Source organism: Oncorhynchus mykiss, chromosome 7, assembly GCF_057628025.1.
Source record: "Oncorhynchus mykiss isolate SJ-2025 chromosome 7, ASM5762802v1, whole genome shotgun sequence".
NCBI lineage: Eukaryota > Metazoa > Chordata > Actinopteri > Salmoniformes > Salmonidae > Oncorhynchus > Oncorhynchus mykiss.
In genome coordinates this window covers 31,230,436-31,256,979 of record NC_143028.1, presented here as the reverse complement: position 1 = coordinate 31,256,979, position 26,544 = coordinate 31,230,436, and the positions used below count along the sequence as shown (strand labels likewise).

At 41.5% G+C, this 26,544-nt stretch overlaps 1 protein-coding gene across 1 annotated transcript; it reads right to left on the bottom strand.

Annotated features, from left to right (window-relative positions):
• Positions 1–442: 442 nt before the first annotated feature.
• Positions 443–26,544, bottom strand: LOC110527690 (dynactin subunit 2). Its single transcript, XM_021609130.3, has 13 exons — positions 26,259–26,544; positions 17,360–17,428; positions 13,374–13,470; positions 11,620–11,681; positions 11,306–11,404; positions 10,947–11,107; positions 10,328–10,478; positions 10,006–10,110; positions 9,637–9,714; positions 9,369–9,440; positions 8,951–9,053; positions 7,784–7,875; positions 443–700 (listed from the first exon to the last, which is right to left on the bottom strand). Exons 1-13 carry the CDS (start codon positions 26,292–26,294, stop codon positions 614–616), a joined length of 1,212 nt encoding a protein of 403 aa, XP_021464805.1. The 5' UTR covers positions 26,295–26,544; the 3' UTR covers positions 443–613.

Here is a 26,544-nt window from a genome sequence, read left to right as displayed (position 1 = left end):
ATGGATGTTTCACCTGTAAAACTTGAAGAATGATCGTTCACTATTGAATAGTGTTTCTGTTTTACAGTAATGTTATACTAGGCTATTATATTAGGTTATGTTATGTAGAATACTGTGATCATTATGTGATCTTGCAGACATTGAGCTTTAATATGACTATTAAAAGTAGCATCATCTGCCTGAGTAGCTTGTCCTGTGCGTAAAGTGGAGAATATACACACCTGCGCAGAACGTGATCCGCACATGTGCAGAAGCTTTGGACTAAAGACTAAAGATCCCCAAATGGTCAGATCCGCAGCCACTCCATAATAATAATGCATTTCAGCCAAAGTAAACATTTCAATGGGATTCTGTATAGTGGGTGGCGTATTGCATTGCATACCAAATATAACATGTTTCAATGGGAAAGAAAGAGGTTGGGAAGGGAGAATAGACAAGAACATTTGGTCTCCATTTTTTATTATAATCCACTTGATCAAACATTCCGGCTTCCAGAAAAAAAGGCAGAGGAATAGATGAAGACAGACAGGGAGAGAAGTGGAAAAGACTCCAATCTCTCCCTCTCCGACATTTTCCAAACTCGACCAAGAGCAGTTTTTCAAACTAAGCAGATTTATTTGTTGAACTTTTTCATCCTCTGGTCCAGGGCAGCAAAGTTTTCTTCTACCGACAGGAGATTCTCCTTCATGGTCGTCTGCACCTGGGAGGGGGATATGTTAACAGAGTCAATGCCTGTACAGTAGGGGAGACTGGCAGCAATAGTGACAAGGGACAATTGAAACACCTTCAATTTCCCCAAACAGAAACATGCTAGAGTGATGAAATTCACTCAGCACATGTCCTTTTAGATTCTCTCCCAGTAATTTTTTCCACTGGCTGCATTGTTCTTACTGTCCTGAGCATAAACATCAACGAATTCAAACAAACATAACTTAATCACTATTTTAGCTACACATTTACATTTATCACTTGTTTATTGCTAGGCATATGGTTTTATCATGGTTGCAAGGGTTTGGGGCCATTGTAACACAGTGTTAATGACCCTGAGCCAAGCAGCCTAATTATGAAAACAAGTGATTTTAACTAAGATTGTATGAATTATACAAATACTAACTTAAGTCTTTGGGGCTGGTAGAGTGTCAAAGTTGTAAACAGATAATCTGGGCACCATCAAACTAAAGATGTTTTAAGTAACCGAATGGCCATGCACAAACAGGGGTGTCATTGTAAATATTGGTAAAGTATAGTGCTTTCAGAAAATATTCAAACATTGTTGTTACAAAGCTCTGTCAAGTTAGTTGTTGATCATTTCTAAATTGTCAAAGTCTTGCCATAGATTTTCAAGTCAATTTAAGTCAAAATGTAACTAGGACACTCAAGAACATTCGATGTCTTGGTAAGCAACTCCTGTTTATATTTGACCTTGTGTTTTAGGTCATTTTACTCCAGGATTTTGCCTGTACTTAGCTATATTCTGTTTATCCCCAAAACTCCCTAGTACTTGCCAATGACAAGCATATCCATAACATGATGCAGCCACCACCATGCTTGAAAATATGAAGTGTGGTACTCAGTGATGTTTTGGATTTGGCCCAAACATAACGCTTCGTATTCAGGACAAAACGTTTACTTCATTGCCACATTTTATTGCAGTGGCTTATTTCAAACAGGTGCATGTTATGGAATATTTCCTTCTTTTCACTCTGTAATTTGTTAGTATTGTGGAGTAACTACAATGCTGTTGATCCATCCTCTTAACTCCTATCACAGCCATTAAACCAACAGTTTTAAAATCACCATTGGCCTCATGGTGAAATCCCTGAGCGGTTTCCTTCCACTCTGGCAGCTGAGTTAGGAAAGGCGCCTGTATCTTTGTAATGACTGGGTGTATTGATACACCATCCAAAGTGTAATTAATAAATCCACCATGCTCAAGGGATATTCAATGTCTGCTTTTTTTTTTTTACCCGTCTACCACTGCAATATCATTAAGCAATACAACCTGAGCTTGGACAGATTATTATGCCATGCCGACACCTCTCTGCTGTTTATGATCACTCATGACCTTGCCCCACCACCACTTAAGCAGTTTGTTACATATTGCAAGGACAATACAAGGACGACAAGAGCGTCTCACTTTTTTTTATCTGGGATCTTTTATTTCAGCTGATGAAACCCGGGACCAACACTTTACATGTTGTGGTTATATTTTTGTACTCATATACAGTACCAGTCAATTTTGGATTCCAGTGTTTTTATTTTTACTATTTTCTACATTGTAGAATACTAGTGAAGACATAAACTATCTAATAACCAAAAAAGTGTGAAACAAAACAAAATATATTTTATATTAGAGATTCTTCAAAGCAACGACCCTTTGCCTTGATGACAGCTTTGCACTCTTGGCATTCTCTCAACCAGCTTCGTGGGGTCGTAACCTGGAATGCATTTCAATTAACAGGTGTACCTTGTTGAGGGTTCATTTGTTGAATATGTCCTTCTTAATGTGTTTGAACCAGTCAGTTGTGACAAGGTAGGGTTGGTATACAGAAGATAGCCCTAAAACACCAAGTCCATATTATGGCAAGACCAGCTCAAATAAGCAAAGAGAAACAACAGTGCATCATTACTTTAAGACATGAAGGTCAGTCAATCTGGAAAATGTCAAGAACTTTAAAAGTTTCTTCAAGTGCAGTCACAAAAACTATCAAGCCCTATGATGAAACTAGCTCTCGTGAGGACTGCCACAGGAAAGGAAGACCCAGAGTTAACTCTGCTGCAGAGGATAAGTTCATTAGAGTTAAGTGCACCTCAGATTGCAGCCCAAATAAATTATTCACAGAGTTCAAGTAACAGACAAGACTTGCTTGGGCCAAGAAACACGAGCAATGGCCATTAGACCGGTGGAAATCTGTCCTTTTGTCTGAGTCCAAATTTGAGATTTTTGGGTTCCAACCACCGTGTCTTTGTGAGACGCAGAGTAGGTGAACGGATGATCTCCGCATGTGTGGTTCCCACTGTGAAGCATGGAGGTGGTGCGATGGTGCTTTGCTGTTGACACAGATTTATTTAGAATTCAAGGTACACTTAACCAGCATGGCTGCCACAGCATTCTGCAGCGATACGCCATCCCATCTGGTTTGTGTTTACTGGGAATATCATTTGTTTTTCAACAGGACAATGACCCAACACACACCTCCAGGCTGTGGAAGGGCTATTTGACCAAGAAGGAGAGTGATGAATGCTGCATCAGATTACCTGGCTTCCACAATCACCATACCTCAACCCAATTGAGATGGTTTGGGATGAGTGGGACCGCAGAGTGAAGGAAAAGCAGCCAACAAGTGCTCAGCATATGTGGGAACTCCTTCAAGACTGTTGGAAAAGCATTCCAGGTGACTACCTCATGAAACTGGTTGAGAGAATGCAAAGCTGTCATCATCAAGGCAAACGGTGACTACTTTGAAGAATCTATTATATATATATATATATATATATATTCTTTTGGTTTCTAAATGATTCCATGTGTTATTTCATTTTTTCCCCTATTTTTTTCTAACTTTATTTAACCAGGTAGGCAAGTTGAGAACAAGTTCTCATTTACAATTGCGACCTGGCCAAGATAAAGCAAAGCAGTTCGACACATATAACAACACAGTTACACATGGATTACATGGAGTAATCTACCATTATTCTACAATGTAGAAAATAGTAAAAAAGAAAAACCCTGAGTAGGTGTCCAAACTTTTTACAGGTACTACTGTATATTTATCCATCCACCCACCCAACCACCCACATTTTAAATAGTGTGCTATATTGTAGCATTGTAATGATGTTGATTGTTTTCTACCCAGGGACTACAGATTAAAATTAGCTGTCTAGCTAAATCTGGTGCAATGTACATGGTCCCTGACATACAGGGCATTCAAAAAGTATTCAGACCCCTTCCCTTTTTCCACATGGTGACGTTACAGCCATATTCTAAAATTAATTAAAAGAACTCAATCTACACACAATACCCCATAATGACGAGGTGAATAAAATAAAAAAAATGTGCAAATGTATTTTAAATCAAACTGAAATACCTTATTTACATACTTATTCAGACCCTTTGCGATGAGATTTCAAATTGAGTTCAGGTGCATCCTGTTTCAATTGATCATCCTTGAGATGTTTCTACAACTTGGAGTCCACCTGTGGTGGATTGTTTGGACATGATTTGGAAAGGCCATACACACCTGTCTATATAAGGTCCCACAGTTGATAGTGCACGTCAGAGCAAAATCCAAACCATGATGTCGAATGAATTGTCAGTAGAGTTCCGAGACAGCATTGAGTCGAGGCACAAATCTGGGAAAGGGTACCAAAAAATGTCTGCAGCATTGAAGGTCCCCAAAAATACAGTGGCCTACATCATTCTTAAATGGAATAAGTTTGGAACCACCAAGACTCTTCCTAGAGTTGGCCGCTCAGCTAAATTGAGCAATCTGGGGAGAAGGGCCTTGGTCAGGGAGGTGACCAAGAACCTGATGGTCACTGACAGAGAGCCAGAGTTACTCTGTGCAGATGGATGAACTTTCCAGAAGGACAACCCTCTCTGCAGCACTCCATCAATCAGGTCTTTATGGTACAGTGGACAGACTGAAACCACTCCTTAGTAAAAGGCACATGACAGCCTGCTGAACTCTTTGGCCTGAATGCCAAGAATCATGTCGAGGAAACCTGGCACCATCCTGTGGGGATGTTTTTCAGCAGCAGGCACTGGGAGACTAGTCAGAATCAAGGGAAAGATGAACGGAGCAAAGTACAGAAAGATCCTTGAAAACCTGTTCCAGAGCGATCAGGACCTCAGACTGGATCGAAGTTTCACCTTCGAAAAGGACAACGACCCTAAGCACACAGCCAAGACAACACAGTAGTGGCTTCGGGACAAGTAAGGCATGATATACAGCGCATTCGGGGAGAGTATTCAGACCCCTTGACTTTTTCCACATTTTAAGCCTTATTCTAAAATGCATTACATTTGTTTTTGTTCATCTTCAATCTACACACAATACCCCATAATGACAAAGCGAAAACAGTTGTTTTAAATAAAAAAAAATGCATAAACAAATAACAGTTAACTTATTTACATAAGTATTTAGACCCTTGATGTTTCTAAAACTTTAATTCAATTGATTGGACATGATTGGAAAGGTACACACCTGTCTAAATAAGGTCCCACAGTTGACGGTGCATAGCAGAGCAAACTCCAAGCCATGAGGTCGAAGGAATTGTCCGTAGAGCTCAGAGACAGGATTGTGTCCAGGCACAGATCTGGGGAGGGTACTGCAGCATTGAAGGTCCCCAAGAACACAGTGGCCATCATTCTTCAATGGAAAAAGTTTGGAACCACCAAGACTTTTCGTTGAGCTGGCCACACGGCCAAAATAACAATAGAGGGAGAAGGGCCTTGGTCAGGGATGTGACCAATAACCCAATGGTCACTCTGACAGAGCTCTAGAGTTCCTCTGTGGAGATGGGAGAATCTTCTTGAAGGACAACCATCTCTGCAGCACTCCACCAATCAGGCCTTTATGGTAGAATGGCCAGACAGAAGCCACTCCTCAGTAAAAGGCACGTGATAGCCCACTTGAAGTTTGCCAAAAGGAACCTAAAGGACTCTGACCATGTTATTTATTTATCTGTTATTTTACCAGGTAAGTTGACTGAGAACACATTCTCATTTGCAGCAACAACCTGGGGAATACTTACAGGGGAGAGGAGGGGGGATGAATGAGCCATTATGAGAAGAATGAGATTATTAGGTGACCGTGATGGTTTGAGGGCCAGATTGGGAATTTAGCCAGGACACCGGGGTTAACACCCCTTACGATAAGTGCCATGGGATCTTTAATGACCTCAGAAAGTCAGGACACCCATTTAACGTCCCATCCGCAAGACAACACCCTACACAGGGCAGTTGCCCTGGGGCATTGGGATATTTTTTTTTAGACCAGAGGAAAAAGTGCCTCCTACTAGCCCTCCAACACCACTTCCAGCAGCATCTGGTCTCCCATCCAGGGACCAGGACCAACCCTGCTTAGCTTCAGAAGCAAGCCAACAGTGGTATGCAGGGTGGTATGCTGCTGGCAATGTGAAGCAATATTCTTTGGTCTGATGAAACCAAAATTGAATTATATTTGGCATGAATGCCAAGAGACTTATCTGGAGGAAACCTGGCACCATCCCTACGGTGAAACATGGTGGTGGCAGCATCATGCTGTGGGGATGTTTTTCAGCAGTAGGGACTGGGAGACTAGTCAGAATCAAGGGAAAGATGAATGGAGCAAAGTACATAAAGATCCTTGAAAACCTGCTCCAGAGCGCTCAGGACCTCAGACAGGATCGAAGGTTCACCTTCAAACAGGACAACGACCCTAAGCACTCAGCCAAGACAACGCAGGAGTGGCTTCGGGACAAGTCTCTGAATGTCCTTGAGTGGCCCAGCCAGAGCCCGAACATGAACCCAATCGAACATCTCTAGAGAGACCTGAAAAAAGCTGTGCAGTGACGCTTCCCAGCCAACCTCACAGAGGTTGAGAGGATCTGCAGAGAAGAATGGGAGAAACTCCCCAAATACAGGTATGCCAAGCTTGTAGCGTCATACCCAAGAAGACTTGAGGCTGTAATCGCTGCCAAAGGTGCTTCATCAAAGTAGTGAGTAAAGGGTCTGAATACTTATGTAAATGTGATATTTCCGTTTCCGTTTACAAATTTGCAAAAATATATAAAACCCTGTTTTTGCTTTGTGAATATGGGGTATTGTATGTAGATTTGTGGGGGGGACATTTAATCTATTTCAGAATAAGACTGTAACTTAACAAAATGGTCTGAATACTTTCCGAATGCACTGTAAACAAATAAAGACAACAAAGACAGGTTCCCTTCTTTGCGAACCATTTAAAAATCTCCCTGATGTTTGTTGTCGAATCTGTGTGTGAAATGCACTGCTCGACTGAGGGACCTTAGAGATAATTGTATGTGTGGGGTACAGAGATGGGGTAGTCATTTAAAAATCATGTTAAACACTATTGTTGCACACAGTGAGTCCATGCAACCTGTGACTTGATAAGCAAATTTTGTCCTGAACTAATTTAGGCCTGCCATAATAAAAGGGGTTGAATACCTAGATGAGACATTTCAGCTTTTTATTACATTTGTAAAAATGTGTGTAGGCCAGTGACACAAAAGCTCAATTTAAATCAATTTTAAATTTAGGCTGTAACACAACAAGATGTGGAAAAAGTCAAGGGATGTGAAGGCACTGTACATAAAAATACTTATATTTCTTGCAAAATCATTACATACGTCTATAGTAATTCATAAACAATGATTTTAAGTTAAGTGCATTTATTTGGTTTAATGTATTGAATGGACAGGCTGTCTAGCTACACAAGAGTAAGACCTTTTGTCCCAAAAAAAGACAATGCCCGATGTACAGGTGACACCATGGGGATCAAGTACATGGACATGTTTGTCCCGGGTAGACGAGAGAACTTTATTACCCTTTCCACACCATCATTTCACATTCTCCTTTTCAGCACAGTTCCAGCAACTATATGATGGATGGGTAAACAGACAAGTGCAGTACAGTTCAGCTCAATACAGTGTGAAAGGTACAAGAGCTCAGTCGTGTAAAGGTCACATGTCAGTCCCAGCAGCAGTCCTACCAACCTGTGAGAGCAGTGTGAAATGTGTCCCACAGCAGTGTGAAAGCAGTGAGTGATGTAGTGTTTCCTACCTGTGAGAGCAGTGTTCCGTTGTCCTTCAGAGAGTTGTTGATCATCTGCTGGGTGGTGTCCAGGTGGGTCAGCAGCTGACCAAACTGCATGGCTATAGATAGACTAAGACTGATGAGTCAGGTCATCACAGACAGACACGGTCCATCAGAGTTAAGCAATCTGCAATACTAAAGCTTCATTTACACAGGCAGCCCAATTCTGATATTTTGACCAATCAGATATTTTGCCAATAATTGTCAGATAATAAATATCAGATTTGGGCTGCCTGTGTAAATCGCAGCCAGCGAGTCAAGCCAAGTCCCAAAAGAGCAAAATTCTAGCCGAATCCAGTGCAACTCAAATAACAATTTGTTTGCCAAAAGTATGGACACCAGGTGAGATTGTCAGGTTATTACTAGGGTTGTTACAGTCATGGCTTTTTGGATGATCGTAATTGGCCAGCCAAATGACCACGGTCTCCGTAATAACCTTTCGAATAGCAAAACATTTTTTTTTTTTACAGCATGTGCTCCTGACTGCATGTGCTGCCATAGAGATAGAAAGGGTGTCTCAATTCAAGTCAATGATTGCATAATGGGTGGACTGGCAGCCATTGCGAGTGTCCCCAGAGGAGCAAAGCAGGAAGTGTACCTATCAATATGTGAAGTGATTTGTAGATTCAACTGACATAACAAAAAGTTCTAAATAAATACAGTACATTCCAAGTGCCACATCAGTTATCATTTGAATGAACTTCTTCTATATTACATGGAAATTTCAATACTAGGCAGCCATTGAGAGTGTACAAATAAGTCTACCAGTCAAACCAGTAGGTCCCTTAGGTACTCTGGAACTGGCCTTTAACTATCCCAAAGCCTAGGACCAAGACGCATGTACAGGCAGCCTTTAGTTATGCGCTTAATGTGTTTAATTGCTATATTGTAATTATTTCGCCACTATGGCCTATTTATTGCCTTACCTCCGTTATCCAACCTCATTTGCACACACTGTATATAGACTTTTTCGACGGTATGTTTGTTTATTCCATGTGTAACTCCGTGTTGTTTGTGTTGCACTGCTTGGCCAGGACGCAGTTGTAAATGAGAACTTGTTCTTGGTTATTTTATTTTCATGTCCTTATCCATAACCGTCAGTTACACAGTAATTGAACCAGCCCTAGTTATTACCTTCTTCATGCAACTCTTTGACAGCCATGAGCCTCTGCACCACCTGAGGCAGAGAGGTTGCCATGGCGTCCCACTTCTGCACCACGTCATACAGCTGAGACACCTGACAGACAACATAACAGTTATTGGAATAATATAAATAAAATAATAGTTAATGGAACAAGTTGCAGACCAAATAATGATAAGGTTGGGTGTGAACAATATTGACTGACAGCAGAACGAGTTGCTATAAAATGCAGTCGGAATAATTATATGGTTAGTAGTGGATTGTCAGGGTTTGATCAATAGGGCATAGTTTGTGCCAATAGTTTTTCCTGGTCAGCCCACAATTACTTTAAAAATGTTGTGTGAAATAGTCCTAAGATGCGGTATAAAGTTCACATTTTAAAAGTTTACATAAAAACAGGTAGTTACTGACCTTGTTTTGTGTATCAGCATCTTCGATAGCTGCCTTGTGCTTTGCAATCTCATTCATCTTCCCAAGGACACTCTATACATAGACAACACAAAATCATCACATGTACATAAGTGTAGTATTGCAGTACGACAACAAATGGTGTTGGTTATCAAGGTCCCTCCAGGCCTCCTGACAACTAGAAGCGGCAAGACAGTGTGGAGTAGGCTGAAGTTGCCCCAGACACTGATCCGTTTTGTATTTGCCTCTGTAATGGTAAAGGTGTTTTAACCTGCAGTCTGGCCTCTATCTGGTCCAGAGTGGCTGAGTCCAGAGCACTGACCCGCGCCTGCAGCAGCTCCATGGTGTCCTGGGGGGAGAAAGAGACAGCATGGAGACGAGAAAGAGGGAGATGGAAAGGGGGGGGAGAGGGAGAGACAGTCACAAGGTTAACAGGGATTGATTGGCTTCCAATCATGACCGCGAAGTGAAGTTGTGGTTATGTAGGTTGAACTTAATAATATCTAGTAATTCTGCCTCAGTACCAAGCAGTGATTGATGACACACAGATAGAATGTCTCAAAATCAGTCAAAGGATTAACAGTGATTGACGATATGGGTGGAGTTCAGTACTGAAAAAAAGAGTGCAGAAGAGACTCACCATGAGACTGCCTCCCTGCACCCCAGCACTCAGAGGACCCTGTTTGTCTGATCCAGAGCCCACAGCAGTCTCCAGCTCTGCAAGCCGCTTCTCAAGCTCTGCCATCTACACACAGGAGAGATGGAGAATTAACTACTAAATCATGTAACAAAGACAAATAATTTAGTCAACAGACCTCACACACCTAACATTACATCACCAACCCATCTAGCGCAACAGACACAAAAGCTAACACTCATTGAGCTCTCTTCACTCACATGCGCATGCACAGCAACTGGTGACCATTTGGCAGACACCCAGCCATGGCCCCGGGGCCCCTTACCTTGACAGCATCTGTGAACTTCTCCTGCTCTGGCCGGCTGTGCAGCTCATAGAGCACCACACCATCGGGAGCTTTAGATGCTGCTGAGGCCTTCCCCTCCCCTGTACTCCTCCTACTGCTCCTCGCTGCCTCCAGCTGGGTTAGCAGACGCCTGGGGGTGGAGAGAAACAAATAGAGAAGAAAAGGGTGGAGAAGGGAGAGGGAAGGTAAGGAAAAAACATAAGGGGGATAAGAAGACAGTCTTTTACATTTGAGTCACTTAGCAGATGCTCCTATGCAGTGACTTACAGGAGCAATTAGGGTTTAAGTACCTTGTTCAAGGGCACATCATCAGATTTTTCACCTAGTCGGCTAAGGGATTCAAAACAGCAACCGTTCGGTAACTGGCCCAACGCTCTTAACCGCTAGGCTTCCTGACGCCTTTTAGGTCTTTAATAAGAGCAGCGACTGCTAAGACTAAGTAATATTGTCTCCCTTTCTGACAACTACTGTATGTAACCATTTGAGACTAAATTGCATTTGCTACCATTTTTAATCCCTTCCTACTTCCCTCCCTGTCCTCTCACTTGGCGAGCTCTTCTGGGATCCAGAAAGGAGTCCCTTCCCCTCCCTTACTTACTTGGCCAGTGCTCTGTCTGGGTCAGCTAGGTTGATATGTGCCTGTGGTCCCAGCAGAGTGTCCAGGTGGGCAGAGACCAGCTGCTGTTTGAGCTGGGCAGCTTGCTGGGCTAGGACTACTGGGGTCAGACGCTCCTCTGCACTGCTATCCTTCGTGGTCGCCTGGGGGACAGCGAGACAGATGTGAAAAGGGCAACCACTGATTTGGGGTAGGTCTAGGTCAAATGGTGTATACAGTACATAAAGGATGGTTTAAGGGATTCCTGATCTTCCTGTCTGACCTGGATAGTCTAGGCCTAGGGGGTAGGGTGTAAGGGTTAGGAAGCAAACAGGTTGCTAGGAACTGTGTCTGGGCCCTACCTGGATGGTTTCCACCTCATGACTGAGCTCCTGGATCTCATTGACCAGCCGCTGGTACTTCTGCTGGGGGGTTTCCTTCACCCCACAGCCCTCCGCCAACTAGACAGGGAGAAAAGTTGGATTAAGTGAAAGAAGAGAGGGAGAGGAAAACCAGTTAAAACAGTGAAGCACTTGAACAGACAGCAAATAACACACACGATTAGAATGGAAAAAGGTCTTGCCATTGATTTCACAGAAATTCAAGTGTTATTTATATTTATATAACTAAGATGATCAATATGAAATTCAATAATGTAGGCCCAGAGTCTACTCACGATCTCATATTCTCCAGACTCATAGCCCACTCTTTTGTCCTTACTGATACAGTCTGAGAAGTCTGGAAGAGACACATTTATTACAGGAGAAAGCAGAATATTAGGTGATTTGCGACCAATTCATGAAATGCCTGATGTCTAGGGCAAGAAGTTTTCCCTGACCCTGTTAGGCGAGCCATGAGTCTTCCTGATCATGTGACTGAGGTCATCTGCTCTGCATATAGACTATATTAATAATAATAACAATAATAAGATACAATATGCAGGAAAAGTTCTTCCAGGTCAGGTCGTGTGGTGAGGTGGAAAACTACTGCCCCTACAGTGCAGTCGGAAAGTATTCAGACCCCTTGATTTTCCATATGTTGTTTACGTTACAGCCTTATTCTAAAATGGAAAAAAATCAAATCCTCAATCAACACACATGACGCTACAAGCTTGGCACACCTGTATTTGGGGAGTTTCTCCCATTCTTCTCTGCAGATCCTCTCAACTTCTGCGAGGTTGGATGGGGGGCGTCACTGCACAGCTATTTTCAGGTCTCTCTAGAGATGTTCGGTTTGGTTCATGTCCGGGCTCTGGCTGGGCCACTCAAGGACTTGTCCCGAAGCCACTCCTGCGTTGTCTTGGCTGAGTGCTTAGGGTCGTTGTCCTGTTTGAAGGTGAACCTTCGATCCTGTCTGAGGTCCTGAGCGCTCTGGAGCAGGTTTTCAAGGATCTTTATGTACTTTGCTCCGTTCATCTTTCCCTTGATCCTGACTAGTCTTCCAGTCCCTGCTGCTGAAAAACATCCCCACAGCATGATGCTGCCACCACCATGTTTCACCGTAGGGATTGGTGCCAGGTTTCCTCCAGATAAGACGCTTGCCATTCAGGCCAAAAATAATTCAATCTTGGTTTCATCAGACCAAAAAATATTGCTTCACATGGTCAGAGTCCTTTAGGTGCTTTTTGGCAAACTTCAAGTGGGCTGTCACGTGCCTTTTACTGAGGATTGGCTTCTGTCTGGCCATTCTACCATAAAGGCCTGATTGGTGGAGTGCTGCAGAGATGGTTGTCCTTGAAGAAGGTTCTCCTATCTCCACAGAGGAACTCTGGAGCTCTGTCAGAGTGACCATTGGGTTCTTGGTCACTTCCCTGACCAAGGCCCTTCTCCCTCTATTGTTATTTTGGCCGTGTGGCCAGCTCAACGAAAAGTCTTGGTGGTTCCAAACTTTTTCCATTGAAGAATGATGGCCACTGGGTTCTTGGGGACCTTTAATGCTGCAGGCATTTTTTGGTACCCTCCCCAGATCTGTACCTGGACACAATCCTGTGTCTGAGCTCTACGGACAAATCCTTCGACCTCATGGCTTGGAGTTTGCTCTGCCATGCACCGTCAACTGTGGGACCTTATTTAGACAGGTGTGTACCTTTCCAATCATGTCCAATCAATTGAATTTACCGCAGGTAAAGTTATAGAAACATCAAGGATGATCAATGGAAACAGGATGCACCGGAGCTCAATTTCGAGTCTCATAGCAAAGGGTCTGAATAATTCTGTAAATAATGTAACGGTTACTTGTTCATGCAAAAAGAAATATTTAAAACAACTGTTTTCGCTTTGTCATTATGGGGTATTGTGTGTAGATTGAAGATGAACAAAAACAAACGTAATGCATTTTAGAATAAGGCTGTAACTTGTGGAAAAAGTCAAAGGGTCTGAATGCGCTGTATATCATGCCTGGACATCCAGCTGTTGGATGTAGTAGACTGACCGATTCCTTTAGTACTGACGCGTTTGTCCTTGAACTTGTCGTAAGCTGCATTAGGGTTGACCACGATCCTCTCCACACTGTCACTGCACAGCTCTTCCTGTTATGGAGGGAGGCACCCAGAGAGAACGTAATGTCAGATACACCACAGGAATACGCAACAGACACAGGCTGCATCTCAGCTCTCTTTATACTATTGAGATGCAGCCATATTCTTCACTTTCGTCTCCAATCCACTCAGAAATCTTACCAGCCAATCTCGACAAAGTCGCATATGTACACATGGTTTGGGAATAGAGAGGTATGTGAGTGGATCTAGGGCAAAATTATTCTTAAGGATTGATTCCCAGTTGATTGATAGATTGATGGGGATTTCTGCTGTTAGTGTTCTAACCATGGGGCATCTGTCACACTGACTCTTTAAATATGATCTGGGAACTAGTCCTATGCATCTGTACAACCAGAACCATTAGATATGTGTACATCCAGCCTCCAGAATTTATTTATTTTACAGGGCCCATGCACCAGATTCTAGCCACAAAACTAATTGTCATCTGTAGTCTTTAACAGTCAATACATTAAACCAGTCACAAAGATACAGCTCAATGAAGAGTTTATTCACACGGTTTGAAAGAGGACCCCAGTGAGATGCCAATCAACGACAGCTCCAGCTCTCTCACACACACACACACACACACACTCAGTTGGAGAAACCAGTCTATTCTCCAGGAAGGAAAACCGAAATGGCCGATTTATGAATTGATCAGGAAAAGAGAAACAATTTAATCCTGAACACAAAGTTACGAAGGTATGGCATGTATGGTTTCAACTGGGTCCACAATCAACAATCTTTAACTTCTTGAGGGCTGGGTGCAGTATTGAGAAATTCGGATGACTGACGTGTCCAAAGTAAACTTCCTTGTTACTCAGGCCCAGAAGCTAGGATATGCATACAATTGGATAGAAAACACTCTGAAGTTTCTAAAACTGTTAAAATAATGTCTGCGAGTATAACATAACTGATATGGCAGGCAAAAACCTGAGGAGAATCCAGAATTATTATTTATTTTTAGGTGTCTGCCCATTCAAATCCTTGCTATTGGGAAAATCAAAGGAATACCTCCCAGATTGCAGTTCCTAGGGCTTCCACTAGATGTCAACAATCTTTAGAATGAGTTTCAGGCTTGTTTTTTGAAAAATTAGCTAGAATTTGAAGTTTTTCTAGGTGGCTCCCACTTTGGCTGTAGGATTATAGCGCGCGTGGATGAGGGTGCTCACTTCGTTATTTATCTCCGGTAAATGAACATACTATTCTCTGTCTTAAATTGTATTGTTTATTTACATATTAGGGTAACTGAGGATTGATTAGAAACATTGTTTGACTTGTTCGGACAAAGTTTAATGGTAACTTTTGGGATTCCTTTGTATGCATTTTGAACAAGGGAAACAGGTGTATTACTGAATCAAGCGCGCCAACTAAACATACTTTTTTGGGACATAAAGATGGACTTTATCGAACAAAACGGCCATTTGATGTGTAGCTGGGACCCTTGGGATTGCAAACAGAGGAAGATCTTCAAAGGTAAGTGATTTATTTTATCGCTATTTCTGACTTTTGTTTCACCTGTGCTGGTTTGGAAAATGTTTCTAATGCTTTTGTGTGTGGGGCGCAGTCCTCAGATAATCGCATGGTATGCCTTCGCCGTAAAGCCTTTTTTAAATTTGACAAAGCGGCTGGATTAACAAGAAGTTAAGCTTTTAAATTATGTAAGACACCTGCATTTTCAAGAATGTTTAATATTACGATTTTGTATTTGGCGCGCTCCGATTTCACCGGATGTTGTCGAATTTGATCCCGCTAGCGGGATTTCCGCACTGATTAAACAAGCTCTTTATTGACCAATGAAATGGAACAACTAATTGTGTAAGAGGGTGTGAAGAGAATGTGGATGGAAAATTAACATTGACTCTGGGGTATCCAAGAACGACTGCTCTACATGAAAATGAACCGCATGCACAGCTGACTGATGGAAGCTATGGGGCTTAAAACCTTAGGAAAATGGTAGGGGGGAGTGAAGAATACAGTAGCATGAAACCCACAGCACATCATATGTTAGAGTTTGGTTTTAGTTTCAGCCTTTAGCTTATTTGGTATTCAGAGTTTCTCCTGTGGCTTTGGTCTTTCATCTCTGCATGACTTCTATGAGATCAGCTATTACCTGTTAATAAATCCATCCGTGACATGCATCTACTCATTGGAAGAGTCAGACTCCTATCATTAGTTGTTTCGGGAACCTACGACTAATCAAACTTGAAGAGCATCATTCTGGAGCCTCAGGCAATTGTGCACTAGGTTGAGTATAAAGTCATCAATGTGTCTAAGGTTCAAATGATCAGCTCACATCAAAGGGGCTTATGGGATTAATCACCACTAATACAGACAGTAAAAACAGACACACACAGTACAGAGATGCATGCAAAAGAATGACAAGTAGATGTTAGGAGGAAGGGAGGGAGGGAGGGGTAAGTCAGTCAGTCACTGAGGATCTTACCAGCTTGGGTTCCCAAGGAGAGTTAGAGAAAGAGGAAGACCACGGGGGGAAGAGTAGAAAAGAGAGAGAAACACAGATTAATATGGTTATCACATGCCACGCACAACAGTAGCAGCCAGCCCATCACTGCCAAGAAAGAGAACAGTGTTCTGAGCTAGGCTGACCGTCTGATCATCATGACGTCGCGGTTCACTCTCTCTCTCTCTCTCTCTCTCAGCCCCACAGGGCCTGCGCTGTGGTTACTGTGATACATTAGCAGCATTGGTTATAGACTGTTGACATCACAAATCACACACCGAATGTGTGACTGATATCCTGTGTGTGTAGGCAACATATGCCCTGAGCCCCTCACTATTTACTGAAGCCTGTAATCCTGTACTTGGTATTGTCAGCATCATGTAGTCAGTGGAAGGAGGGGATTGTCAGGAGGGAAAAGCAATTTCTGAGCCCCTAAGTCAAAGACGAGATGGTTAGAAAGAAAATAGGTTTAGCGCCATGAAGTAAATAAACTCAACCGAGTGCAACACCCATCCATTAAGAAACTGTGTGGGTATGATGAAATCCTGATGGTCTTCAGATATTAAAAGTAGGCTAATGCATATCTGCAATTGACATTCTGAATGGTTTCAGAGTGTGTTGCAGTATCACACCTAGTGTTTGATAAGCAATGTAGTTCGTAACAATCTTTAGTTACTAAGCTTCTGTTAACATGTACACTGTTATGAATGGGCGAAAGGGATGTTAAAACAAATACATTAGCAGATCTCTTATCAGCACATACAATAACAGAAACATCTTAGATTCAATTTCATCTGACGTGCTACAATTCTATGTCGAGGTGAAAACAGAGGGTTATTAGGCCTACTAAATGTCTTGCATGAACACTAATCAAGTGAGAAACACCACTCCCTACAAAAGTGATAAACCATTTGGCCAAGTGCACATTACAACAACAAAAAAAATAATAAAACAGAATTGATACAGAGCAATGGGATACATTACGTCGTCAGGTAAGTAGGCTATTCTCAATTTCCAACCAATTTGAAGAAGGGAAGAAAAAGGGGACATGAAGGATTTACAACACATGCTGTTAACCGCACTGAGACAAAAATAACCTCTTACTTGTACAAACTAGCCTTCCAGGGGGGGTGGGTGGGGAGAGAAGGCAACAACAAGACACGAGGAGGGAGGGGTAGGGTTTGGGATATGGGAGGGAAACCACTATTAGGTTGTAGTGGGAGTCAAACGACATTTAAGTATGTTCTACAGCAGACTTGATCCATGAGCCAGCACGATGATACAGAGATGCTAATCAATCAACTAAACAACCAACCACTCTGTATCATGCAGTGGTTATCATAGAGGAAGTCATGCTGCTAACTCTTCCTTTCGCTCTCCACAATCCCTTCTTTCCTCTCTCCTCCAACTTTCACTCACCGACTCAAACTGTGCCTGGTCATCTTCTGGCAGCTCGCTGGTCTCATATACATCTGGCTCGTTGGACGCCTATGAATACAAAATCATTCAATCAATCAATATTACATTAACATAGCTAGCTACTTGTGTTCTGATTAAGTGATAAAGGCCAAGAAGCCAGTGTTTGGAGGGTATTGGCACGGGTGTTAGGCCCGAGATAAAGTCGAGTTTCCTTGTTGTGATAGCATAAACTGTGACAAAATATAAATAATTGTCAATTGACAATGATTTTCCATACTCTGTGGTTTAAGACTTTCAAAATTCAAAATTATCAATCATTCACAATGCTTAATTTGCTATTTAGTTTCCTCATTTGTGTTACCGTTTTCGACCTGGGTTGATTGTCAAAAACTGTGGGTGGGGTTTCGGTAACGTGAGGTGGAAGAGAGGTTAGGTTGCCTGTGCTTGCTAGCAACTGTCACTTTAAAAATATATGTCAAATAGAAATCAAAACTGGATAGTCTTCAGAGATAGAAGGGAGGGGTTGAGGGTAGCTGAAGGATGGGACTAAAAACAAACAAAAGATAACTAAATGTAAAATGTACTGTGTCCATTAAATGTATAATAGGCATCTACTGCCAGCTTATACATGCTAAGTGTTGTTGTCCATTAGGTTACTCCAATTAGGGGAGGGATGGTAGAGTAAATATATATACAAAATATATATATATTTTTTAAACTATTACATTGATAGAAGCCACAATTCTGCAATATTAAAGCTGATCTACATCCCCATAAAAAAATAAGATCCTTTTCAGTCGCAGCTGTGTCGCTGTAGGGTGTACTTAGGCTGTCCCGGCAACAACCGCCAGTTTGGAGAGCCGCGGCGTGGTAAATGTTTGGAAGGTGAAGGAAGCACGGAGAGGTCCGAGATAGCCAGACTTGTAAAATGGGCTAAGGAACTGAAGTTGGGTTTTGAAGAAACACCATCAGTGTGTGCTCTGCAAGCAATGCAGCGGATGATGAGCGTGGTGAACGGATAGATGTGATTATAGACAGCGAGGAAGAAGAAAAACTGAGTGTAGTATGAAGATGTATGTTGAGGAAGAATGGCGTCAGACATGATAAATAACAATCTGGACCAGTAGGAGTGACATTTTCAGAGAAAGTGGAAGTTTGAAAATTCCTGGTGTTTGTGACGCCCTCTGGTTCGTGCGACGTAGAACCAACCGGTGGGGAGCGAGGTGAAACAGAGGAGTCCTTGTCAGTCCTTTTGAGTTGAGTCTCTACCAGACAAAGTTCTGTTAGGATATTTTAGATATCCTGTTTGGACTTTTGTTCAGAATCCACTGCGCTATTTCATGTGCTACTTTATGGTCATGTTGTAGGAGGGAGATTCCAAGAGATTCCAAGATGTGGGAAATGTGCAGGAGGGCATGGGACAGAGGATTGTGTCGTTTCGGTGGATAAAGTTGTGCGTGTCAACTGTAGGGTTGCTCATGTAGCTGGGGATCGGAAGTGTCCGGTGCGAGAGAGGCAGGTTGATGTGGCCAGTCAGAATAGAGCAGAAGGTGACCTTTGCTGAGGCAGTAAAGAAAGTGGAGGATAGGTCAAGTGTAAGGGATCCAGAGAGGATCCCAGAGATGTAGTAGATTTGTGCCAGCACAGAGGGATAGGGAAACGAGTGAGTTATGCTTTAGTAAGGTTGGTTTCTTAGCGTTCATAGCAGTGAATAGTGAATAGATATTGTGGTGGCAGCTACAGAGACGTATCTGGGTATATGAGATTTGACTTCAGAACAGTTACAACGTGTGTTGAGGGATGATGTCCCGTCCTCCCAGGTCGTTGGCATGGTGCAGGAGCAGATGGGGTCAAAGTAGTGGAATGGGGTAGTGGGTTTTTAATGAGTGTAGGTGGCAGCTGCAGAGGAGTACGAGATCTTACTGCAGAAGAGTTTATGGGGTGATGATATATTTTTTGTATTGTGGTATATAGGTGTAAGGTTAGTTGGTGGTGCACAGTTTTCCTTTTAGGAACAAGAATAATGAAGAGAATTTAATGTAGGTAGGCCGTGCCTGGCATTACACTTTAGTACAGTAGGTGGCATTGTATGACCCTTTAAGATAGATGTGATCCACCAACCCAATCCGAAAGAAGAACAGCCAGTGTGAAACCCCACATAAGAAGAAGAATAGTCAGTGTGTGCGAGAAGTTCACGGGAGGGGACTATAAAGCTCAGTGGAGGGGACACAGGGTGCTAATAGTAGCTAACTAATTATGGTAATATATGTAGCTAGCTACCAGTAAGTTAGATCGCTAGCTGGCTATGAAAAAGGAACTACTGGCTAATGTTAGTTTGCCCGCCCACTGGCATAGCTAGCTGGTTACCTTCACAACAAGACACCAGCGTAGAACACCTTTAGGTACGGTAAGTGGCTTGTAATTTCACATTTGGAAGGTGGATTGAAACAATTAGCTGGATAACTAGCTAGCATGGTTATTTTCTACCAGATAGCTAGCAACCTATGATGCACTAAAGTTACTCTACAGGGGGATATATTGGTATGTGGCTATTCAAAAACAAAGGAATTATCTGAAAGTGGTCAGACTATATAGTGCAATCTAACATTTTATTTTGTTTTAGTTTCCTTTTTTGGCACAGGTCTCACACTGTGTGCTTGTGCTGTCTCCCTCTCTCGGTCGGTCTGTGTGTCCTGTTCACAGGCTCCTCAGTCATGGTTGCATTCGAGCCAACCACAGTGCTTGAGCACGAAGCATTCATTGAGGGTTTTAAATGTCTGTACCATCTAACAAAGTAGGAGCAGGCCCATGAAACTTCCCAGAACTGCTGGACCTTTCTGAATTGCTGGGTTGTGACTATTTCACAAAACTCAAGGTGATTGGATACAGGCAACATTCGCACTGAGCTAAAGGGTAGAGCTGCAGCTTTCAAGGTGCAGGACTCTAACACGGAAGCTCACAAGAAATCCTGCTATGCCCTGCGACGAACCATCAAACAGGCAAAGCGTCAAGGGCTAAGATTGAATCATACTACACAGATGCTCGTCTTATGTGGCAGGGCTTGCAAACTATTACAGACTACAATGGGAAGCACAGCCGCGAGCTGCCCAGTGACACGAGCCTACCAGACGAGCTAAATCAATTCAATGCTCACTTCGAGGCAAGCAACACTGAGGCATGCATGGGAGCATCAGCTGTTCTGGACGACTGTGTGATCACGCTCTCCGTAGCCAACATGAGTAAGACCTTTAAACAGGTCAACATTCACAAGGCTGCGGGGCCAGACGGATTACCAGGACATATGCTCCGTGTGCTGACCAACTGGCAGGTGTCTTCACTGACATTTTCAACATGTCCCTGATTGAGTCTGTAAAACTAACATGTTTCAAGCAGACCACAATAGTCCCTGTGTCCAAGAACACAAAGGCAACCTGCCTAAATGACTACAGACCCGTAGCACTCACGTCCGTAGCCATGAAGTGCTTTGAAAGGTTGGTAATGGCTCATATCAACACCATGATCCCAGAAACCCTAGACCCACGCCAATTTGCATACCGCCCAAACAGATCCACAGATGATACAATCTCTATTGCACTCCACATAAGAGGTCGACCAATTATGATTTTTCAACGCCGATACCGATTATTAGAGGACCAAAAAAAGCCGATACCGATTAATCTGCCAATTTGTTTTGTTTTTGTAATAATGATAATTACAACATAACTGAATGAACACTTATTTTAACTCAATATAATACATCAATAAAATCAATTTAGCCTCAAGTAAATAATGAAACATGTTACATTTGGTTTAAATAATGCAAAAACAAAATGTGGGAGAAGAAAGTAAAAGTGCAATATGTGTTATGTAAGAAAGCTAACGTTTGAGTTCCTCGCTTAGAACATGAGAACATATGAAAGCTGGTGGTTCCTTAACAGGAGTCTTCAATATTCCCAGGTAAGAAGTTTTAGGTTGTAGTTATTATAGGAATTGTAGGATTATTTCCCTCTATACCATTTGTATTTCATTAACCGTTGACTATTGGATGTTCTTATAGGCACTTTAGTATTGCCACAACTACTAGAAGGCTCAGAGCGAGTGACGTTTAAAACGCTATTACCGCGCGCTAACTAGCTAGCCATTTCACTTCGGTTACACCAGCCTCATCTTGGGGGTTGATAGGCTTGAAGTCATAAACAGCGCAATGCATGGCGCACAACGAAGAGCTGCTGGCAAAACGCACAAAAGTGCTGTTTGAATTAATGTTTAAGTACCTGCTACTGCCTACCACCGCTCAGTCAGATACTTAGATACTTGTATGCTCAGTCAGATTATATGCAACGCAGGACACGCTAGATAATATCTAGTAATACCATCAACCATGTGTAGTTAACTAGTGATTATGTTAAGATTGATTGTTTTTTATAAGATACGTTTAATGCTAGCTAGCACCTTACCTTGGCTCCTTGCTGCACTCGCATAACAGGTAGTCAGCCTGCCACACAGTCTCCTCGTGGAGTGCAATGTAATCGGCCATGATCGGTGTCCAAAAATGCTCATTACTGATTGTTATGAAAACTTGAAATTGGCCCTAATTAATCGGCCATTCTGATTAATCGGTCGACCTCTAGTATGTACAACCAACCTCAACCGCAGACCACATGTAACCACAACAGCCCAGACATCTGGTGCCTTCACCTGCGGGATCATCTGAGACCAGCCACCCGGACAGCTAGCTAATTTAACTGAAAAGTATCGGTCTGTAATAACACTCTTTTGTGGGGAAAAACTTCACTGACTGGCCGGGGGGGGGGGGGGGACTATGCCCTCACATCACAACCCATGGCTGCGCCCCTGCCCATTAATGTGAAATCCATAGATTAGGGCCTAATAAATGTATTTAAATTCACTGATTTTCTAATATGAACTAACTCACTAAAATCATTGAAAATGATGCATGTTGCAGTTATTATTTTTGATCAGTATAGATACTAGCCATCATTACTAGTAGCTTGCAGCAAGCATAATGTCCTGTCAGTCTCCCCGTATCCCCTCCCTCAACCGCCTTGCTCACCGGCGGGCCTAGCCAGCATAGCAAAGATTATATCCTGAATAACTCAGATAAACCCAGCAAAAAAAGAAACGTCCTCTCACTGTCAACTGCGTTTATTTTCAGCAAATTTAACATGTGTACATAATTGTATAGGCATAACAAGATTCAACAACTGAGATAGGAATCTGTTCTTAACTTGGCTAGTTAAATTAAAAAAAAATATGTACCAGGTTTAAGGTCATCTTTGAATTATGGGTGTATATGGATCGGCAGTCAAAACAGTACTACAGCGCATGGAAAGGATACAGTCTAGGACCCTGAGATTGCGTGTGGGGGCCTTCAAGACGACACCTGTTGAGGCATTACAGGTGGATACAGGGATGCAAACTAGTCACCTTTCGGCGGAATTCAGCGTTTTTAAATCCAAAATAGGTAACCAACGTGATTCGTGTAGATCCGATGGGAAAATTATTGCTGAATATTGCTGAACTGAAACAGTTTTGTAAAGAGGAATGGTCCAAAATTCCTCCTGACCTTTGTGCAGGTCTGATCCGCAACTACAGAAAACCAGTTCACATACTTTTTCACCATGCACTGTGAATGTTTACATGGTGTGTTCAATAAAGACATACAAATGCATAATTGTTTGTGTTATTAGTTTAAGCAGACAGTGTTTGTCAATTGTTGTGACCTAGATGAAGATCAGATCAAATGTTATGCCCAATTTATGCAGAAATACAGGTAATTCCAACGGGTTCACATACTTTTTCTTGCAACTGTAGCCCAAAGATATTACTTTCATTTTGTTGAACTTGACATACTATAACAGGGGGATTATTACATTTTTTACTCAGTGAACGTTATTTTTGCACATGTATCCTTGTGCACTTGATCGATGTCTACTATAGTGGTCACTATAATAGAGAGAAAAAATTGAATGCCTGTTTGTTTAATTCTACTTTAAGATGGGTTTTTTCCCCCAAGTGCAATATTTAAAATGTGTGTGGTCACAAGCATCTAATAAGATGGCTATCAACACTAACTGCAATATTAATGTATTGTTTATTCTGTGGACTTGAGTGTAATTTGTAGTTAAGTCTAGGTAACACTTTTTTTGTTGTTGCTACGAGTTAGGATCACATTAACCACTTTATTTTACACACAGAGACTGATAATGTAGATCATATTATTTGGGGTTTAATAAGTACACAGTTAACTGCATTTCAAGAAAGGGATCCAGCCTAAATCACTAGAATTTTGTATTTCTTTTTTATCCACCTAGCAGGGCCCAAAAAGTGTCACCTTTTTGGGCCCTCACTAGTTCGCCTCCCTGTGGATAGTGGTCAACTGCAACGGAGGATAAGGCAGGACAAACTTGCATTAGCGTACTGGGCGAGGTTGAAAGGGGGTCCAGAAGCATACGGCAACTGGGGAATGCTTACCAAGTAGTTGGTAAGCAGTGGACAATCGGGCAGAAGGTGGTAGAATATGGCCTCGGGGGAGTTTCCTAAACCAAGTGTAGATGTGGACATGATTGAGGGCAGGAGAGAATGGGCTGAGACGATGTGTGGAGAGATATATAGATAAAAATTGGTTTTATGTGTTTTTAAGGACATATACAGATGGTTCACAGGATCCTGTCTGTGGAATGGTGTGGATAAGGGTGTATATACTAGATTTCAATGTTAGAGCAGCGGTTAACTGATTGTGTGTCAGTGGTATTCATGAGCTCATCGGACTCTGGGGAAGTAGAATATAAAATCCTATAGTATCCCTTTAAACCACGCAGTATGGAAAATTATTGTAACTTGCCATTTTCTTTTTGTCACAATTCATGCTGTCACAAGGAAACGAAATGGCAAACATGAGAAATTATGTCAATTCAGTATTTACATGTAGTTTTTAAATGTGGAAATGAAATAAACACACTTTTCTATTTATTATTCATATTGGTAGGCATTATGCATACTCTATCATGAAAATGATAATGCAATATCTTTTTTGTATTTCAATTTGAATTGGAATTTTGGAAAAGCCATTACAAACATGATATCGATTTATAGTTTGTTCATTTGCATTTCCAATTCAGTTTCGGCAGCTAAATGCCTAACGTTTGTAGCACCCAAGGTGAGGGAGGGTTGAATGTTCTGGATTTTAAAACCTCCAATATAATATTTAAGATTAAATGGATACAAAACTATTTAAGAAATAAGGATTGCATTTGGAATATCATCCCTAATTTAATATTATTTTAAATGCAACTTTGATATGGGTAAATTATTGAATAATGATGGACAGCTATATGATTATCCAGAATTTATTAGAACACACAATGTTACATTCACCCCTGAGGAGTATCAAATTGTTGTTAGAGCCATCCCTAAATGTGCTATTCTTCTTTTAGGAGAATATAACAATACTCCAAGTGCAACTGTTGAGGATTTTGTAGCCTCAATACAGTTAGAAGGAATTTACATTTTAAACTAGAAATGTAATAACATGTATATAAGGAAACTATATCAATATGTTACTATTCTCTCTGCTAAAATGTACTGGAATGCAGCCCTAGGACAAGTGAATTGGAACAAAGTTGCATTGTTATCTGGTAAATATTGTATATCTAATAAAGGTGAAAGAAGTATCATACAAACTCATTCATAGAATCTACCCCGTAAAAACCTTTATTATACACAGAGCTATTACATAGCTATTGATATACATAGCTATTGATAACAAATGTGTATTTTGTGATTGTGACCCAGAGACTCTTGACCATTTATTTTGGGACTGTTCTTATGTCAGAAGATTTTGGTGTGAGTTAGAATATTTTATTTTAAAAGAAACAACTATTAATGTTAATTTGAAAGACTCTGATATTATGTTTTATTTTTGATCCAAATGATATGGACCCTGATTTAACTTTCATTGTTATTTTGTTTATCTTTCATGGAAGATTCTTTGTCCATAAAATGAAGTGGGCAGAGAACAAACCCCTCTTCACATTATTTAAGATAGAATTGAAATATTATTTTGAAATTATCAGTAAATATAAAAACAAAAAAAGCAATACGCACTACAAAAGTATTTAACAAATTGACTGTTAGGTTTATGAAATTGTACATTTCTGTTTTTTTGTATTTGTTGTGTTAATAACATATATATTTTTAAATGCCTAACGTTACATAGCTCAGGATATGTAAGCGTACTTCTGTCAAGTCACTAGTGTAAATATCAGGAATAAAAGGAGATGAAGTGCCAAATTAGTTCCCTGTACTGACTGTAGTCATCAGTTTTACAGCGTGAACCACCCACCCAATGACTGGACCCACCAAAAGCAAATTTCGCTAACTAGCTACTATAGCTGGTTAGCAAGCTAGTTTGGCTGGCCAACATTCAATCACACCACTGGATTAGGTAGCTGCTGCATGTTTTGTTAGCCTGACTAATAGCTAGTTATCCGTCCAAAGACTACGTTTAGAAATGTGATGAGTTGTAGACATGTCTGTTATTTAACGGTCAATTTCAATGCATATAAGAAGTTAACCAGGAGTCAGACACTGACTAGCTACCGTTAGCTTAGGTCACTAGCTAGTACGATAACGTTATCATATCAGGCTTTTTTATTTTTATGTTTTTACCATATCAGGCTAATGTGTGGCAAACCAATGCTAGCTAGCAAACGTTTGGATAACTCGTTAAATAGTTAACTAGCTGCCGGGACTCTGTGGTTTTGATTAGAGCTTAGCTAGTAATTTACTAGCATTCATCAAACATCTTATAAACACTTGTGCTTACCTACTAACAACGCGACAATGTGAATAGCAAGCAAGCTAACAAGCCACTTACAATTCCAGGCAAGTTGGCGTATTTGGGATCAGCCATTTGTGAGGATGCAATGACGAGACCGGTGTTGGATGAGTAGACAAGAACGAAAAAAATCTGCCAACGGTCTTTGAAATAGACGGTGTGGACACGTGATTACTCCTTTATATAGCTATCACCAACGGAATAAACAAGCAGCAAACGAATCTTCGTCTATGGTATTACGGAGGTCCACAAACATACGTTAGTGGTGGATGCCGCCACCTACTGTACGGGTTAAGTATCCCTCTCATTTTCGAACGTTTGCAAT